Source organism: Conger conger, chromosome 4, assembly GCF_963514075.1.
Source record: "Conger conger chromosome 4, fConCon1.1, whole genome shotgun sequence".
In the NCBI taxonomy this organism is placed as follows: domain Eukaryota; kingdom Metazoa; phylum Chordata; class Actinopteri; order Anguilliformes; family Congridae; genus Conger; species Conger conger.
This window is the reverse complement of record NC_083763.1, coordinates 76,956,502-76,975,022: the sequence shown is the minus strand read 5'-3', so window position 1 is coordinate 76,975,022 and position 18,521 is coordinate 76,956,502. Positions and strand designations below refer to the sequence as shown.

The 18,521-nt window shown below is 43.5% G+C and overlaps 3 protein-coding genes across 4 annotated transcripts in view; 1 reads left to right on the top strand and 2 right to left on the bottom strand.

The window, feature by feature from the left end:
- Positions 1 to 1,990: 1,990 nt before the first annotated feature.
- Positions 1,991 to 12,098, bottom strand: LOC133126375 (tripartite motif-containing protein 16-like). The gene is made up of 6 exons (XM_061238553.1): positions 9,855 to 12,098; positions 8,943 to 9,038; positions 8,469 to 8,702; positions 8,166 to 8,325; positions 7,416 to 7,475; positions 1,991 to 3,224 (listed from the first exon to the last, which is right to left on the bottom strand). Exons 1-6 carry the CDS (start codon positions 10,443 to 10,445, stop codon positions 2,695 to 2,697), a joined length of 1,671 nt encoding a protein of 556 aa, XP_061094537.1. The 5' UTR covers positions 10,446 to 12,098; the 3' UTR covers positions 1,991 to 2,694.
- Positions 12,099 to 13,847: 1,749 nt separating this feature from the next.
- On the bottom strand, positions 13,848 to 15,696 carry LOC133126385 (myb/SANT-like DNA-binding domain-containing protein 4). Its single transcript, XM_061238563.1, has 2 exons — positions 14,668 to 15,696; positions 13,848 to 14,319 (listed from the first exon to the last, which is right to left on the bottom strand). The coding sequence occupies exons 1-2, from the start codon at positions 15,086 to 15,088 to the stop codon at positions 14,024 to 14,026; spliced, it is 717 nt and encodes a 238-aa protein (XP_061094547.1). The 5' UTR covers positions 15,089 to 15,696; the 3' UTR covers positions 13,848 to 14,023.
- Positions 14,868 to 18,521, top strand: part of rabggta (Rab geranylgeranyltransferase subunit alpha) — a 24,424-nt gene continuing 20,770 nt past the window's right edge. Inside the window, exons 1-3 of one of the 2 annotated variants that reach the window (XR_009708528.1) lie at positions 14,868 to 15,829; positions 16,273 to 16,303; positions 16,722 to 16,832. Coding sequence is in view for 1 of the 2 variants with exons in the window: in XM_061238549.1 (XP_061094533.1) it covers positions 16,301 to 16,303; positions 16,722 to 16,832 (114 nt within the window). In the remaining variant the exon portion in view is untranslated. The remainder of the gene's footprint in view (positions 15,830 to 16,272; positions 16,304 to 16,721; positions 16,833 to 18,521) is intronic. The other variant, XM_061238549.1, reaches the window with a different exon arrangement.

The window sequence follows — 18,521 nt, the reverse complement described above, 5'->3', positions numbered from 1 at the left end:
CAGAATGGGTAATAAATGTTATCTAAGTGACTTTGACTGTGGAATTGTCTATTCTTGACAATAATTATTTTTTTGAGAAGGTTTTTTTGGTTGAGTTGATCAATCAGTGGAGGTGGTAGAAGTGTGCTGTTAGATAGGTTGATTTTACCTTTTAGACAGTATTTTAGAGAGTATTGCAGGAAGCTGCTACCCCCGATATCATACCTGTGTCTCAGTGACTCGTGTGGTATTAGTGAATGGTCTTCACAGAAGTGTCTGTGATGTGTAATGCCTGATTTCCTCCATGAGTTGAATGATAGAGGTTTATTTTTAATTTGGAAGTCAGGATTATGCCATACTGGTGTGAATTTATTTGGGATCAGCAGATGACCTCTGATTTGGTTGAGTTTTCACGAGTCACGGCAATTAAAGGTTTTGTTTTTTTAATTGTGTTTTCTAATTGACTTTGAGAGAAATGGGAGATCTAATAGTGATAGATTGTTGGCATTCATATTGTTCAATGTCCAGCCATGGGTGTTGTTTTTGTTGGTCTCTCTGTAGGCAATTATTAATGTGTTGAAGATGGGTGGTGAGATGACAGACTCTGAATTTTGGGGCTGATAACCCTCCATGGTCTTTGGGTTTCTGTGGTGTGGATAGTTTACTATAACTATAACTATAGCATTCAACATACAATACAAAATGCTGAAGTAGCAGGAAATATCAGGGATAAAAACGCTGATATGGAATCTTGTATATTTTTTCATCTCAAAGGACCTCTCACACAGCGCTTTCTGGCGCCATCTGCTGGTGAGGACCGAAAGTGCATCTTCTCCTCCAGCTCTTCCGGGATTCATGCTCCACCTGGAAGCTTGTGTGTCCAACCCTGACCAATCACATCTCAGCACCCCAGTCCTGACCAATCAAATCTCAGGACTCCTGCCCTGACCAATCAGTGACCTGGAAATCCAAAGCTCCTCCTTACTCACAGGAAGTTTGAGAAATTGTGAAATGTTTGAATTTAGGTGCAGATAAAATCTGATAAAAATGTTTTATTAACCTCTGATTTCACAGCATTATTACATTATTAATACAAAATAGAAACAGAACAGCAGACGCAATTGAAAGGCCCAGTAGGAAGGTTTTTTACTGAAAATGAAACATGCAAAACATGCAGACAACACATAATAATTTAAAAAGAAGTCTATAAATAATGTATAGAATATCTTAAAAAGAGATGAAAATCTTTCCAAAATGTTTGTGCATTAAAAGAAATATATATATTTATCAATAATCAAATAGGCCCTAGTCCTTATCTTTGTTGTACTGTTAGCAGTTGAAATAGAATTTTCCTCTTTGTTGTATACCACTCTGAATAAGAGCATCAGCCAAATGCCATTAATGCAAATTATTAATTACCTGAGGTCAGTAATTCCATACGTTAGGAGTTCAAATCATGAATGTCTTACAGGAGGAAATTTAAAAGTTAAAGTTAGTGTCAATAATGTCATAATTTCTGAATATTAAAACAATAACCTGATACCGTCTCACAATGGGTGAGACATTCCCACCATGTAGTAAAATGTTATTGACACACAAACAGGAACTTACATTATGAACGTGTAAGAAGCTCCCAAATCCAAAAAGCATCACTTTTCAAAAATAATTTATTTTCAATTTTGTTAAAAGCGTCTTTAAAACAGGTTTTCATATATTACCATGTCAGACAACATTGTTAGTTGTCTCTAGTATATTATATTCATAATAATACATTTTATTTGTGAAACGTTTTTCCCAAGCTCAAAGCACTGTACAGTACATTTCAAAAATAATAATAATTTTTTTAAAATTGATTAATAACACGCCTCACAGCAAGGAGGTCCTGGGTTCGAATCCCCGTCGGCCGGGGCCTCTCTGTGCGGAGTTTGCATGTTCTCCCCGTGTCTGCGTGGGTTTCCTCCGGGTACTCCGGTTTCCTCCCACAGTCCAAAGACATGCACGTTAGGCTGATTGGAGAGTCTAAATTGCCCGTAGGTATGAGTGTGTGAGTGAATGGTGTGTGTGCCCTGAGATAGACTGGCGACCTGTCCAGGGTGTATTCCTGCCTTTCGCCCAATGTATGCTGGGATAGGCTCCAGCCCCCCTGCGACCCTGATCAGGATAAGCGGGTTCAGATAATGGATGGATGGATGGATGATTAATAACAATACAAGAAGCAACACAAAAAGCAAGAGTAAAAAAAAGAGCAAGCTATAAAAACAATGTTTACAAGGAACCAGCAGGGAGGAGAACCGCCAATGAGTAGAGAAATGCTATGTGTGATGACCAGTGTGATAGGCCTCCCTAAACAGACAGGTTTTAACTGTGTTCTGAAAGACTGGATGGATTCAGAAGTCCTATTGCACCCAGGAAGGTCATTCCAGAGCCTGGGTGCTGCAGCACTGAACGCCCTGTACAGCGATGTAATACTTCTAAAGGCGTCTCAAAAATCATCCATTAAGCACTCCTAAATCATCAAAATGGAGTCACAACAGTGACTTCACCAAATCTTATTAAAACAGGTTTGTGAAGCTGCATATCAAGGTGAAACTCGGCCCTTGGTGTAATGAGCCAGCCCAATATTTCATTTAATTCATTTTCTATCTCATTTCACTGTTTCATCTCACTGTTTTTCCCTCTCTTTAATTACAGCTGATCTTCCCTTCAGTTTCTGACTCAACCCAGATCACACAGTTTTATAGAGGATTTATAATTATAAAGCCAAAACCCAGGGTAGAGGGGCTGAGTGAATGTGGTCTGGACTGTGTGCAGGAGGGTCATTGTGTCAGAGACGCTGTAGAAGGACAGAGTTCCTGCCCTGTGATCCAGGTACACTCCTATTCTGGAGGAGGGGGGAACAGGGATTTTAGTGTCCTTATTATTGTGCCAGAAAGAGTAACCAGAGCGAGAGCAGAACAAAGCCCAGGACTTGTCATTACATCCCAGAGCAGCGTCATCAACCTCTCCTTTCCTGCTGATGTCTTTATATGACACTGCTATATAAACCCCATCTCCACTCCACTCAGCCTCCCAGTAACAGCGTCCAGACAGACCCTCTGTGCACAGCACCTGCCACCAGTAGTCAAATCTCTCTGGATGATCAGGATAAGACTGGATCTCTCCCACACTGGTCACCTCTCTGTTCCCCTCAGACAGACGGAGGTATTCACACGCTGTGTTGGGGTCCAGTGTGAGCTGACAGGAATCTGATGGAGGAGAAGAGAAGGGGGTACCATTTGCATTGGTGAAATATTCAATATTTTCTTCATTGATGTCCTTACCCTCACATTTACATTTTAATTAGGGATAAAAGCATGAACGGCTGTTTTTGAACAATTTTTTATTTCTTTACAAAATGGCAGCATTAACTGTGGTCTTTGGGGAATGAAACTGCAGGTATGTTCTTATCCTCCCCCTACTCAGTTATCACAACTGCACATAATCTGTGTCCTAGAATCTAAAATTCTGTCATCTGATTCCTTGGGTCATACTGAACAAAATGCATATTCCCAATTTAATATGCTCCAGGCAGATTTTTCCGCTATTTAAAATTTGCTTTGGGGATATGGTGAGAATTTGGCCCATCTCCAACTAATTTGGCTAGAAACAATCTGCAGAGACAGAACCTCAATAATGACCAAATCTCTTTTTATTGACTAATATAGCAGACCATAATATTTCAAAGCAGAGGCTTTTTAACATACTCATGTTGTTTTCAAACTGAATGGTGTTTAGTGGCCCCTCTTGAGGGAAAGGTTATTGAGAGCGTTCATTTTGATTGACCATTCTCTTACTTTGAAGCCACGTGTACAGTAACTGGTGTAGAAATTGAGGCTTAATTTTAGTTTTTATTTCAGAAATAAGCCGTATTTTTCTTTTAAGATGAAAAAGAGACTGCCACCTTTCTGCCTGTGCTGGACTATGGTGATCTCTTATATATGCACACTTCTGCTCAATCTCTGCATGCTGGATTTAGAACAAACTGCAAAGCCTTGACTCACCATTGTGAGCTATACTCTCGGGTAGGATGTCCAGCTTTGGCAACAACTTGAACATTGGTATACTTTTGTGTCCAGTGTCCCACGAGAAAAAAGGGAATTTATGTATTCTGTCCCTTTGGACTGCAAAATGACTTAAAGCTGAATGCTTTGATATGGTTGAATGCTTTTAAATCCACTACAAAAGAACTGTATGTGAAATCGATAGGATGTCAGTGTTTACACAGATTTTTTGTTTTGCTTTTATTGCACTTGCTGTTGATTGTTTTATATTGTAGTGTTATTTGTTTGTTGTACTGTTTTGTGTTATTTGAAAGTGGTTTCAACATTTAACATTTTCACCCACTATGATGATGGTAATTCTTGTTTTATTACTATATATTCATATTTTACAGACTGAAGGACACATATTATCATATACAGTGCCGTCTGTATGTATTCCAACAATTTCTGTTCATTTGGCTCTTTATTTACGTCCATAATCGGTGACATGGGCGACATGGCTCAGGCAGTAAGAGCAGTTGTCTCATTGGCTCAGGCAGTAAGAGCAGTCGTCTCATTGGCTCAGGCAGTAAGAGCAGTCGTCTCATTGGCTCAGGCAGTAAGAGCAGTCGTCTGGCAGTCGGAGGGTTGAGCAATGAGAGGAAGACACCTAACCCCAAAATGCTCCTGACGAGCTGGTCAGTGCCTTGCATGGCAGCCAATCGCCGTCGGTGTGTGAGTGTGTGTATGAATGGGTGAATGAGAAGCATCAATTGGATAAAGGCTCTATATAAATGCCAACCATTTACCATTTAGCTGATGAGTTTAGGAATCACCATTTGTATACATAGTCCTCTCATTTTAAGGGACCAAAAGTAAATGGATGGTTGGGTTTTCAGCGGATTCTGAATAGTCAGGTGTATTCAATCGCTTCTTTAGTGCAGGTATATGAAAGCTTTGAGTATCTAGTCTTGATTCTAGGCTTCTGAGTGCCTTTGCAGTCACCTCATTGGTGTTTGCCAACATGAGGCCCTGAGTTGTGCCAATGACAGTGGAAGGAAGCCATTATGAGGCTGAGAAATAAGAAAATAACCGTCAGGCTGAACAATAGGCTTTCCAAAATAAACAGCTGGGAACATCCTTAAGAAAGACAGCACTGCTGAGCTCAGTATTTGCAAAGAGGCTGGTAGGCCAAGGAAGACCGACAGTTCACATTCTCACCATAATGAAGAAAAACCCCCAAACACCAGGTGGACAGATCAGAAACCCTCCTCAGGAAGCAGGACTGGATGTGTCAGTGACTGCTCTCCACAGAAGAAGAAATGCCACAGGCTGATTCCGTGCCGAACCTTTATGATTTGCTCCACGTTTTGCTCTAATTATATGCAGTATAGGCACACACAGGCAGTTCTTCCATGCAGTGGTTTTGCATCATGGGTAGAATTGTGTTTTGTGTGTGTAATTTATTAATGTGGCAAGGTCTGCCATGTCTTGTAAGGTGTCGGCATCACTAGTTTTTTCTCTCTCTCTTGTATGGGAAAGGGCCTGCTGGTGCGAGTCTGGTGCGTTTATCTATCATTTTAAATGTGTAAAAATGTTTGCCGTGTAAATCTTTCTGTTAAATTGTTGTTGTTGTTAGATGCACTACATAGATGCACATAGTTTAAATATGACTATATTGTTTATGGAGGTTCAGCTGGGGGAGGAGCTACTTAAAGTGCCGAGTTTAGAGTTCCTGAGGATTAGTCCACTCAACCCACAGAGCAAATGAGCTCCTGAAGATTAGTCCACTCAACCCACAGAGCAAATGAGCTCCTGAAGATTAGTCCACTCAACCCACAGAGCAAATGAGCTCCTGAAGATTAGTCCACTCAACCCACAGAGCAAATGAGCTCCTGAAGATTAGTCCACTCAACCCACAGAGCAAATGAGCTCCTGAAGATTAGTCCACTCAACCCACAGAGCAAATGAGCTCCTGAAGATTAGTCCACTCAACCCACAGAGCAAATGAGCTCCTGAAGATTAGTCCACTCAACCCACAGAGCAAATGAGCCCCTGAAGATTAGTCCACTCAACCCACAGAGCAAATGTCAACATTGGGCCTTGAAGGCAGAGTCAAATTTTGCACCTTGCTGCATTCTCACATTATTTTATTTTTGCATGAACAGTCACCGACCACTTTATTAGGTATTAATTAGACTTATTAAACTTCTACTGCTGTAGCCTATCCACTTCGAGTTATGATGTGTTGTGGGTTCAAAGATGCTCTTCTGCATGCCACTGTTATGATGTGTGGTTACTTGCATTACTGTCACCTTCCTGTCAGCTTTGACCAGCCTGGCTTTTCTCCTCTGATGTCTCTCATTAACAAGGCCTTTCTGTCTGCTGAACTGCTGTTTTTGTTTTTTGCACCATTGCAAACTCTAGAGTGTGCAAGTGTGTCCCAGGAGATCAGCAGTTTCTGAGATACTCAAACCACTCTGTCTGCTACCAACAATCATTCCACGGTCAAAGTCACTTGGATCACATTGTATCCCCATTCTGATGGGTGATGTGAACAGTAACTGAAGCTCCTGACCCGTATCTACATGATTTTATGCATTGCATTGCTGCCACACATTTGGCTGATTAGATAATCACATGAATATGAAGGTGTAATAAAGTAAAAAATATTATAACAGCTGATGTCGTATTATATATAGTTTTGTTCACTGTAAATATTGGCACTTCAATTTGGAGAACCTGCACTTGAAAAAAAAGAAACTTCACCATGTTCTTCACTCCTTGCTGCCATCATGAATTCTGTATTCCACAGATCTGCTCAAGTTCAATCAAACTCCTTCACACTCATTGGAGGGTGTATCAAGACAGACTCCAAAGGCAATCAAAAGCCAAGAATCAAAATACTGAAGGCTCTCTTATGCCTTCACAAAGGAAGCAATTGAATATACCTAACTATTCAGAAGCAGTTGAGAAGCCAACTGTCCAATTACTTTTGGTCCATAAAAAAGAAGGGAGGGGGGGGGGGGCTATGTATGAAAAGGAATGTAATTCCTACACACATCACCGGATATTGATGCTAAAACCCTCGAAGTAAAGGGGCAGTCTGCACTTTAACTTCATATTCATTGTTTCATTTCAAATTATGATTTCTTTTCATAATGTTCTGTTGCCAAAAGAACTGAAACTCTACCAGCTGTCCAAGTACATACGCGATGTACTGTGTGATCTGTTTGTTTAATACCAGGATGACTGCAGCTGAATTAACAGAGATCTGATGGAGGAGAAGATGTATGAGATCTCTAAAGCCAGCCAGTTATGAATATAGAAAATTATAAATTATAATCTACTTCTTCATATTCCCCCATAATCTCATGTTGCTTCATTCTTTGCATCGGGGCTGAAATACAGACTCACATTGTAAGAAGTCCTCTCTGGTCTTGGGCTCTTCAGGGCCAACAATATGGACTTCTCCCACTGTGGAGAGAGATCACAACGTGAGCTCTTAAAGATTACCTTCTTTTATCATTTCCCAGTGAAATATAATGCTAATTTCACAGTGGAAAAATATTGGTCACACTTTACAATAAGGTAGATGAAAATGGCATTAACATGAATTAACTGATATACTGTTGAAATACATGAAGGATCCAGCATCAGTATCAATCCCAGCTATTCTTCTAAAACTGAGCAAAGATGCAGTGAGATGAGACAAGATGGAAATGTTTTATGATAAAATACTGAGTTTGAGAGGATCTTCATTTGGCATCTCTGAAAGGAATCTTTCTAAACCTTGCAGTCTCCTCTCATCTCTCCACAGCAGCTTGCATCCTAGCAAGTAAAGACTGGAGATAATTTGTTCTCTGAAGCGTAAACAAAGCTTTGACTGAACAGGTTTATGGTCATACTCTCGCCAGATAGACTGCCTCATAACAGACTGGGTGCTTTCAATGTCTCATCCCTACACATATTGTGGCTCATTTGGAGCTTCAAGTGTCACTCCACACTGTGATATTTAACCTGTGAGACAGACTGAAATGTCACTCACTCCTCTCATTAATAATATATAACCTGTGATAGTGCCTTTCATGATGTAAAAGTGAATCTCACCAGTGTGTTGTGTGCAGTGCCTAAACACACTTTCTGCTGCAGGGTTTGTCCACCAACCTTTTCCAGAAACTTTGACCAACTCCGCCTTGAAAACGTCCTCCAGTCGCTCTTTCAGTTCAGAGACAGATTTCCTCACAGCCTCAAAAGAGACGTGTGGACTGACAGTGATGCTGGGTAAGTCTCCAGGTCCAGGAGGGGCACAGAGAGACTGACAGCTCTGCAGACAGTCACACAGACAGAGAACAGTCTCAGCACAGATTCCTGTGCAGGTGCCAGGAGCAGATCTTTGTAAATGAGGAACACACCTCACATGTATGTACAGTGTACATGTGCAGACTGTCAGAGAGCCAGTAATGTTACCTGGAGGAAATGGATGTGATCCTCTGTGTGTGAAAGCTGCTTCAGCTCAGCGTCTCTCCTCCTCAGCTCAGCAATCTCTTGCTCCAGTCGCTCAAGGAGTCCTTCAGCCTGACTCACTTCAGCCTTCTCCTGATCTCTGATCAGCTCTTTCACCTCAGAGCACCTTCTCTCAATGGAGTGGATCATCTCAGTAAAGATCCTCTCACTGTCCTCCACTGCTGCCTGTGCAGAGCGCTGTTAGGAGACACAGACAGAGGAGGGCTATACATTTTAACTAGGCCTTTCACTCAGCTCTTACTGGGACCCCAGACAGCCTGTTCCCCACAGTGTGGCTCAGTGGGATTGAGCCCCACAGGGCTGGAAAGTGGCCCAACACTGGGCTCCTCACTGGCTGACTGGAGGAGAGCCCTGACTGAGCCCTGAAATGGCTCTTCCAGCAGCCAGCTGTTGTCTTCTCCTGTGGTCAGTACCCACCTTGAGTGACTGCACAGCCTGTCTCAGATCCTGCAGCTCCTTCTCTCTCTCCTGGATTCTCTGCTGGAATTTACTCTGTGTCGCCCCCAGCTGCTTCTGTGGATAGATTGATCATTTCTCCCCAGGTTTATTATCATAATTATATTGTATTATATCATATAACAATGTTGAACTACATTTTATCATTCAAAACGGTAAACTGGTAACAATTTACATGTGCAAATAATAATGCAAATAACTCACAACTGAGTAATTCATCTATACCGCTTGGTTTAGGTATCTGTACATAATTAATTCATGTTATCAACTCCATTACTTCATGCCAATTCATACTGGAAAAAAAACTTCATGTATTTATTTTTGGTTTATTAATTATACATTCATCCTATGGCTTGCTAATGTGGAAATATCCAAGTAATTACTACATTAGATAAATGTTCTCAAATACATGAAACTGGATTTGTTACATTTGAAAAGTGAATTTCAATGAAAAGTCTATTTCATTCTTAAATTATGTATTCGTATATAATTAATTCATTTTAACAACCAAATAGGTAAACGCAAATTCATGGAACCTTATTGTATTGCTTGAGGTACAGCAGGTCAGTGTGTGGAAGTGTACTGGCCTCATAGCTAAAGCTTCTAAACTGTGTGAGTGAACTAGCTCCTCCAGCCGTGTTGATTCTCATTCAGGGAGTGAATAGGGGGGTGAGGGGGGTGAACAGAGCTGTCACACAGAGCTGACTTGGGTTCACTTCCTGCTCTTACTGCTTGATCACTGTGGACTTCAGACCAGGAAATCATTGTGCTACTGAGTCCTTTTCAAATGTATAAATCATAGCTAAATATCAAGATAATATCTGTAATTACTGATAAAATAGCATGAGTGTTATGTGTAAGTTTCAGCCCTACCTGTTTCTCAGTCCTTTCTGCTGCAGCTGAGACTGTATCATGGCCTCTGTGTTCATCCATTGTACACAGATAACAGATACACTGCTGATCGGTACGACAGTAAATCTTCAGTGGTTCGTCATGATGAGAGCAGATATTCTCCTGCAGGTTTCCAGTGGCTTTCACCAGTTTGTGCTTCTTAAAGGCAGGAGATTCATAGTGAGGCTGGAGGTGAGTTTCGCAGTAAGAGGCCAGACACACCAGGCAGGACTTGACAGCTTTGTGCTTTCTCCCAGTGCAGACATCACACGCCACGTCTCCAGGTCCAGCGTAACAGTGAGCAGGAGGAGCAGCTTGGAGTCCTGTCTTCTTCAGTTTCTCCACCACTTCAGCAAACATGGTGTTTCTTCTTAAAACAGGCCTTGGGGTGAAGGTCTCTCTGCACTGGGGACAGCTATAGACACCAGTATGATCATCCTGATCCCAGCAGCCCTGAATACAGCCCATACAGTAACTGTGTCCACAGGGAATAGTCACCGGATTCTTCAGTAGATCCAGACAGATCGAACAGCTGAACTGGTCCTGATCCAGTAAAACGCCACCTTCAGCCATTTTACAAAAAAATGGCTAAAAAAAAACTGATGAGATCAGTTTTTATTCAGAAGGTAGTGTAGTTTCTCTGAATCGGCGTGTGAAAGAGATATTTCCTAGTTCTGAGCAGACCCACCTAGTTATTTGACGCAAACAGAGAGAGAGTTTCGTTTTCTCTGAAACTGCGTGACAGAGAGTGGGAGGGACTCCCTGGCTCTCCCCACAGCTGCAGGAGGAGTGGTGTTGGACTGAGCTGGCTCTCCCCACAGCTGCAGGAGGTGTGGCGTTGGACTGGCGCCAGGCTGAGGCCGAGGAGAGCCAGCTGAGCAGAGGGCAGGGCTCGTTTCACGAAGAGATGAAAATGCATCCCTTGCGAATCGCAAATAAAACTGCGATGGCTACAGACCTCTCGCAGAACCGATTTTTTCCACGAAAATACGGCGTGTCCTCTGGTAGTGCTGAAATCCAGAAGGAATCTTCCGTGATCACGCCCCCCCTTCAGATATGTACGGAGTTAATGAAATAGTTCATTTAATTGTAACCTTCTTGACAGAAATCACCTTCTCTCGTTTCAAGTGTCCCCTGACGTTGGGTACATACGTATATGCGGCTTATGCCTCCGTGAAGTTTATTTTTAAACTACGAGTATACATTTTCACATGTTACAGTAGGGAAATTCACAAAACTCGGCCCATTTTAAGTATTGGCTACATACAGTGACGGGTAATAATACGTACGCATAGCCGATGGAATTTATTCTAAGAACTGTATACTTTAATTATTTTCAAAATAATTTCGTTCTGGAAAGTAATAATGAGAGTGCACTTTAAATAGCCTCCACTCTCTGGGATTTAGTTCAGAAAAGGCACTGACAGCTTTCCGCATCACCGTCAGCTTTCTTGGGCTTGTCAGATAAAGCAATGGAGTAAGCAAACCTTCCGTCCAGTTAAAGCGACGACGTATTGTAAATTCTTATTTCATTCAGATTCCCAAGCCCCAACACAGGCGTCAAGTGAAACTTCTACGTAGGCCTAGTACTTGGGCTCCCAAAAGTCCTTGGTGCGACTGATAGGCTAGTTTACAAATTCCCATCATCAAGGCACCGACTAAGAACGAACACACTTTTGTGTAGAAATGGGTAGGCTTCCACGCTGTAAACATCGCCCAACAAGTTGTATGTGATGGCAGTCACAGAGTAGGCTAGGCTATTATCTACCGTGGTTAATCTGGGAGCACGATACTGTACATTTTGAGTAACTGTGATTTGTGTCATCACTTTCCCACCGGCGATATTAAACCGATATTATTGCTGGATGGCTTCTAGGTGGCGTGTAGATTTAATTTGAATGTTGCAAATAGCAAAATGTCTAACATATCTATTAAGTGTAGGCTATTAGGTTTGCCAGGGACACGTAATTGTCAAATGAAATAAATAATTAAATGGTTGGCCTTTATATAGCGCCTTTGTTGATGCTTCTCATGAACCCATTCATACACACACTCACACACCAACGATTTGGCGATTTGGCTGCCATGCAAGGCACCAACCAGCTTGTCAGGAACATTTTGGGCGCAGGTGTCTTGCTCAGGGACACTTTGACACACCCAAGGTGGGATCAAACCGGCAACGCTCCAACTGCCAGTCAACTGCTCTTACCGCCTGAGCCAATGTCGCCCCTCTATTTAAAATTGTGTTTTTATTTTATGTAGGCCTATAATTCTAACTGCAATATAAATCTTTCCACCTCTCAGACACACATGGACAGCCCACAGAGCTTAGGAGTGTTGCTGTTGTAGGGAAGAATACATTCCCTGCTTCAGTGTTTTTGTAACCTAACACCTCAACCATACTCCCTTATCAAGGGGGTTAGAAACAAAGCCCAGCACCATCATTACATTACATTATTGGCATTTTGGCAGACACTCTTATCCAGAGCGACGTACAGCTGATTAGACTAAGCAGGAGACAATCCTCCCCTGGAGCAATGCTGGGTTAAGGGCCTTGCTCAAGGGCCCAACGGCTGTGCGGATCTTATTGTGGCTACCACCGGGATTAGAACCACCGACCTTGTGTGTTCCAGTCATTTACCTTAACCACTACGCTACAGGCCGCCCATCAGGCTGATTAACGGATTGCCTAGGTCAGGGGTCGGCAACCCTGGTCCTGGATAGCCGCAGGGTGTGCTGGCTTTCGTTGTTACTTGGCATTAATTGATCAATGAAAGCCGTTGATTGCACAGTTCTCACCTCACCTGGTTTCTTGGGTCTGAATCGGTTGCTTATTTTAAGGTGGAGACGAAAGCCAGCACACCCTGCGGCTCTCCAGGACCAGGGTTGCCGACCCCTGGCCTAGGTGAACACGCTTGCCACCTGTGTTCATGGCTTGCATTTGCGATTCTACATGAGACGCTCCAAAAAGAGCAGCAGACATCTATGGCATCTCGCAGATCTCAGCTCGCAGGTCACACATTTTGTGAAACGAGCCCCAGCTCTTTTCAAAGAGAGCTGGCAGACAGGTCGGGATCTGGCAGCCCTCCTTTAGCTCCATCAGGCCCGCCGTTTTTGGACAGGTTACTATGACAGGCCCATACGTGCCATTACACTGCAGGTGAACAGGCCAACATCAACGCCCAAATAGCAGCAATGTTCAGTTTCCCAACAGTAGTCGGTGCCACTGACTGCATTCACCAGTGTAGGGAACAGGATTAACCCAGCACTCACTCTGGCACACAGCAGTGTAGGGAACAGGATTAACCCAGCACTCACTCTGGCACACAGCAGTGTAGGGAACAGGATTAACCCAGTACTCCCTCAAACACACTGCATTGTACAGGATTAACCCAGCACTCACTGACACACTGCAGTGTAGGGGGAAACATCAACCCAGCACTCATTCTGACAAACAGCAGTGTAGGGAACAGGATTAACCCAGCACTCACACACATCAGTGTAGGGAAAAGGATTAACCCAGCACTCACTCACTGACACACAACAGTGAAGGGAACAGGATTAACCCAGCACTCACTGACACACAGCAGTGTAGGGAACAGGATTAACCCAGCACTCACACCTCTGCAGGGTTACAGCCAATGTAATATCACTCTTATCTTGATCTTCTAGCTCTTCCATGTTGCACTTGTTTAGCCGTCTTGATGTTGTTGCTCTTTATCATATCTCCAGTAATCACGCCGCATCTAGTTTATGACATGCGAAAGCTTGATGGACTTGGCCTACGCTTACCTTATGAACTAGACTGGATGTTCATGGCTATGGATAGCTGAGTCCATGGGAATTGACCTTGGGTATGCACTCGCAGTACTTTCCTCTGGACAAATGTCTGCCAAATAAATATAATGTAAGGCAGTGGTGTCCAATCTTATCCTAAAAGGGCCGGCGTGGGTGCAGGTTTTTGTTTTAACCCAACAGTAACACACCTGATTATACTAATGAACTAATCATGGTCTTTAATCAAGACCTTGATGAGTAGAATCAGCTGTCTTAGTCCTGTGCTAAAACAACAACCTGCACACACACCGGCCCTTTCTGGATAAGATTGGACACCCCTGATGTAAGGCAATGGATGTCTCTGAAATCAGCCATCACACAAAAACAGTGTACGTTTTAACTAGCTCTTTTAATGTGGAACTTATCTGGCATAGAACACTTCCAATGTGTTTCAGTTCAGTGGTCACGCTTTCAATGGATCTGACGAGGTCTCTCTGTGTCTGTAGGGCGGAGTCAGTGGGGACACGCCCACTTGTCTCCCCGGAGATGCTGCTGGGTCCTGCAGCACTGTGGCCCCCCTCCGGGACCCCCCCATGGACCTCCGGCACCTCCTCCCGATACTCCGGCACCTCCTCCCCACTCAGCACGCCCGGTTTTTCATCCTCCAGCTCTGAAAGTCACAGAAAATTACGCACGGTGTTGGACTGCTGAACTGTTTGCTGCGTTCTAGCATTGACCGATTTCTTTTATTAGATAATCATCAGAAAAATACAAGAGGTTCATCAAGTAGGAAAACCATCCAGTAAAACTACCAAGCATAGGACAAGAAAGTTTTGAAGCGTATTTCCATTGTGGTGGAAAGTTCATTACATTTAAATTCAAGACTGCTATGAAACTAAATAAATCGCATCGCATGCAGACATTTTTCATAGACTCTTGGTGCATTCTTTCCCAAGAATATAAAACCGCCTTCACCCTCTTTCATCCACTGTCGTGGATAAAATAAAACGGGCTTTACCGGCTTTCACACTCGTGGGTTCTGCCGTGTCAGGGCACTCGTCGGGCGGGGGCAGCTCCCCGCAGGGCTGGATGTCTTCCATGATGAAAGCCAGCCTCTCGTCGAGGGCGGAGAGAGGCGGGCTCCTCACGCTCCGCCCAGCGGCGCCGACGCTCTCTCTGTGCGCGGATATGCGCTTTTTGGCCAGCATTTTCATGTCGAACCATTTCTTCTTAACTTCCTCCGTCGACCGGTGCACGGCGCTGACGGCGTTGACCGCAACACAAACTCTCTGCCACTCCATGCGCTTCCGCCCGGTGCTGACGCCCATGCTCGCGCCGTTAAACAATATTCTGCGTCTCCTCTCCACCTCCTTTACAAGAACCTGAATTTCACACTCGGCAAAATTCTTCTTTTTACGCCTCTGCTTTGATAATACCATTTTCTCACCGAAAGCGGTTTACAGTATTGCCGCAGATGGTTAATCGCGGGGGCCGTGCATGTGCACTCAATTTTCAGCGAAAGGTTTTTTCATAACGGCACAATTTCTTACATGTGTGCGAAAGAACGGGTTTGCAACTTAAATCAGAACTTCAGTATTACAATCTACGAAAGAGTTTAACTCTACGGAGATGTGGGCCCCGGTAACTAAAGTCTGGAAAACCAAGTTCTTCTTTCTTGCGCACGCACATTTCAAGCGCCGATTCTAAAAGTTAAGGTTCCCGACTGTTAATTGTATTACAGTGCACAACTACAAAGCACAAGGTAACGTTAGACTACGTCCACTTGCTAAAACCCGCAAGCTACGAATATGAACCCTGAACTCTTAAGATTTTGTGTATAGTTGTTCGATACGTATTTCGCTAAACGGATACTATACTTTTCCCCCATTCGCTATATAGCCCTACCTCATTTTTGGCCGCCCAAAAATGTGAAAATCAGCGGCCCATATCATATACCGCCCGGGACACGGTACTTAGCAACGACAGACCTGTTGTTTGATGTTTTTATTTGTTGGGCTACATATGATGACGACATCAAGAAGCGACGGAAAGGGTTGACGTTAACGCGTTTAATCTGCCGGAAGTGGCTGAGAAGCTGCTGAAGTTGACTACTCTTGAGGAATTTGTGCCAGACTGCCATCATTTAAGGAGCCGAACAACCAGGACACCCTTTTTTTGTGGCAAGTTCGGCGAACGTGCAAGGAACGTTATAGATGTCGATTTGGATATGTAGTCCAATTTCATATGAATTGTTATGTTTTTTGACATCTGAGTTAGCTTATCCTTGAGCTCGTATGGGTGTGGGGTTTTGGCTGCATCTGTTTCAAAAATCGGGTCCAGGCATCTCCCTTATCGCAGACAGTATTTTACTTGACGGCATGCATAGACAACCGATTGGATGCTCATTTTAATCATGACATGGTTATGCGCGCAATATTAAGGGAAAGCGTCTTGGCATTTTGTGTTTTGCTTGCCAGCTCGCTTCTGTTTGACGAAGCTGTCAGACCCGTTCGCGCACGAGCTTGCGATATTTATCTGACGGATGTTTCAGCTGTTGCAGGCGTCGCGAGGCTGTCGCCTGTCAAATCTTAAATTGGTTACCTCCTTTATCTTCTGTTTTCAGGTTCGGGGCCTTTTCAAAAATCCAAACGATGGTGAGTTTTATTAGATCTTTTCTCATCTCGTGTGTAAATTAATCGGTTAATAAAACACGTTTTTGGTGCCCATCTCTCCCTGTTTCTCTTACTTCCTGCCTGCTTCTCCTCCCCCCTCTCTCCCCCCTCCTCCCTCTCCCTCTCTCTCCCCCCTCCTCCCTCTCCCTCTCTCTCCCCCCTCCTCCCTCTCCCTCTCTCTCCCCCCTCCTCCCTCTCCCTCTCTCTCCTTCCCCCTCTCTCCCTCTCTCTCTCTCCCCCTCCCCCCTCTCTCCCTCTCCCTCTCCCTCTCCCTCTCTCTCTCTCTCTCTCCCTCTCCCTCTCTCTCTCTCTCTCTCTCCCTCTCTCCCCCCCTCTCTCCCTCTCCCTCTCTCTCTCTCTCTCTCTCTCTCTCTCTTCTCTCCCCCTCTCGCTCGCTCAGCATGGCAGAGTGAAGCTGAAGTCGACTGCACAGCAGGAGGAGGAGAAGAGGAAAGAGAGGGAGAAGAAGCTCAAAGTGTACGTGGCGGCTCGAGACGCCTGCTTTAGCAAGGTTAGCACTCGTCCATCGATCACGATGGCCTTAAAGTGGCTGGACATTTTTGAAACAACCATCATTTATCACAAGGGAATGTATCCACTACGCACCCACCAAATATCTGTTCAAAGTAATATAAATGTAAAAAAAAAAACAGCAGCAGTTCTGCAGACAGAAACGCCTTGTTAATGAGAGAGGTCAAGGGAGAAGAGCTGGACTGGTCATAGCTGACAGGAAGGTGACAGTAATGCAAATAACCACACATTGCAACAGTGGTATGCAGAAGAGCATCTCTGAACACAACAATGCATCATAACTCGTAAGTTCATAGGCTACAGCAGTAGAAGTAAAAAAAAAAAAAAAAAAGTCAAATAAATACCAAATAAAGTGCTTGGTGAGTGTATAGTCTGTATGTCAGGGTTGTATGGGTGTAGTCTGGACCGCCTCCCTCCTCACCTGCAGAGGGATAAGGTGTGTAGAGGGATTAAGAGCTGAACAACAGCAAGAGGCAGACTCCACACAGAGCCCCCAGTCAGGATTCAAACCCTTGGCGTTGTTGTTGAGAGGTGATTTTGTTATGCACAGGGGTCCAAAAGCCTGAGACCCCCAGTGAAAATGCTCCATTCTTTTCTAATTCAATACAAACTTTTAAATTACAAATTATATCATCGGCATAACAATTTGAGTGAAAAGTTGAATCTTTGAAAAATGCACATGAATTTCATCATTTCTTAGGATGTGGTATGTCCCCCTTTTGCTTTAATGGCTACGTGCGCGTGGTCTGCCTGAGACTCCTGATGATCCATGCTCTCCCAGCAGGGTACGACAATGTGCCAGAGAGCAGCTTGTGATGTTACCGAATGCTCGGCTTTTGTCAGAGTCTCTCAAGTGCCCCCATAAATGCCCAATGGGGGTTGAGGTCAGGTATTGTGGATTGTGCAAGTAGTTCAAGTAGTTCTTGCAATGCTTTGAAGTAAGGTCATTTGCTTTAGGTTTTTCATAATCCTAAAATTTTCTGTTTATTTTCATGATTACATGAAGGAAAATCCCAGATTTTCAATGTGGTATGAGACATTTGGACCTCACTCTCATGAAACTATGGGAGGAGAAGTGCAGTGAGACTAAAACATTTATTGGTCATCGTCATCAAAATACCTGACCCAATAGCTCAGTTATATATTAAATAATATATAGTTCAATAAATTGAACTCCACCCATTCAATCCCCACATAGGAATAGTTGGAAATGTTTAGACTGATAAAAGATGATATTCCACTGCAGTTGCTTTCTCTAATTTTGCTGATGCTTAATACATACCATAATAACGCTTTTCTATGTCGATTGAAGTCATTCTCAGATTGACCATTTACCACATATACTCCGGGGGACTGATAAACACACACACAGTGAAAGAGTAAAAGGGCAGAGCCTCAGAATTTACTCACCGGTTTACTCACTGAGCTACCTTTAACACTGAGCTACCTTTAACACTGAGCTACCTTTAACACTGAGCTACCTTTAACACTGAGCTACATTTAACACTGAGCTACATTTAACACTGAGCTACATTGAACACTGAGCTACATTTAACACTGAGCTACATTGAACACTGAGCTACCTTTAACACTGAGCTACATTTAACACTGAGCTACATTGAACACTGAGCTACATTGAACACTGAGCTACATTTAACACTGCGCTACA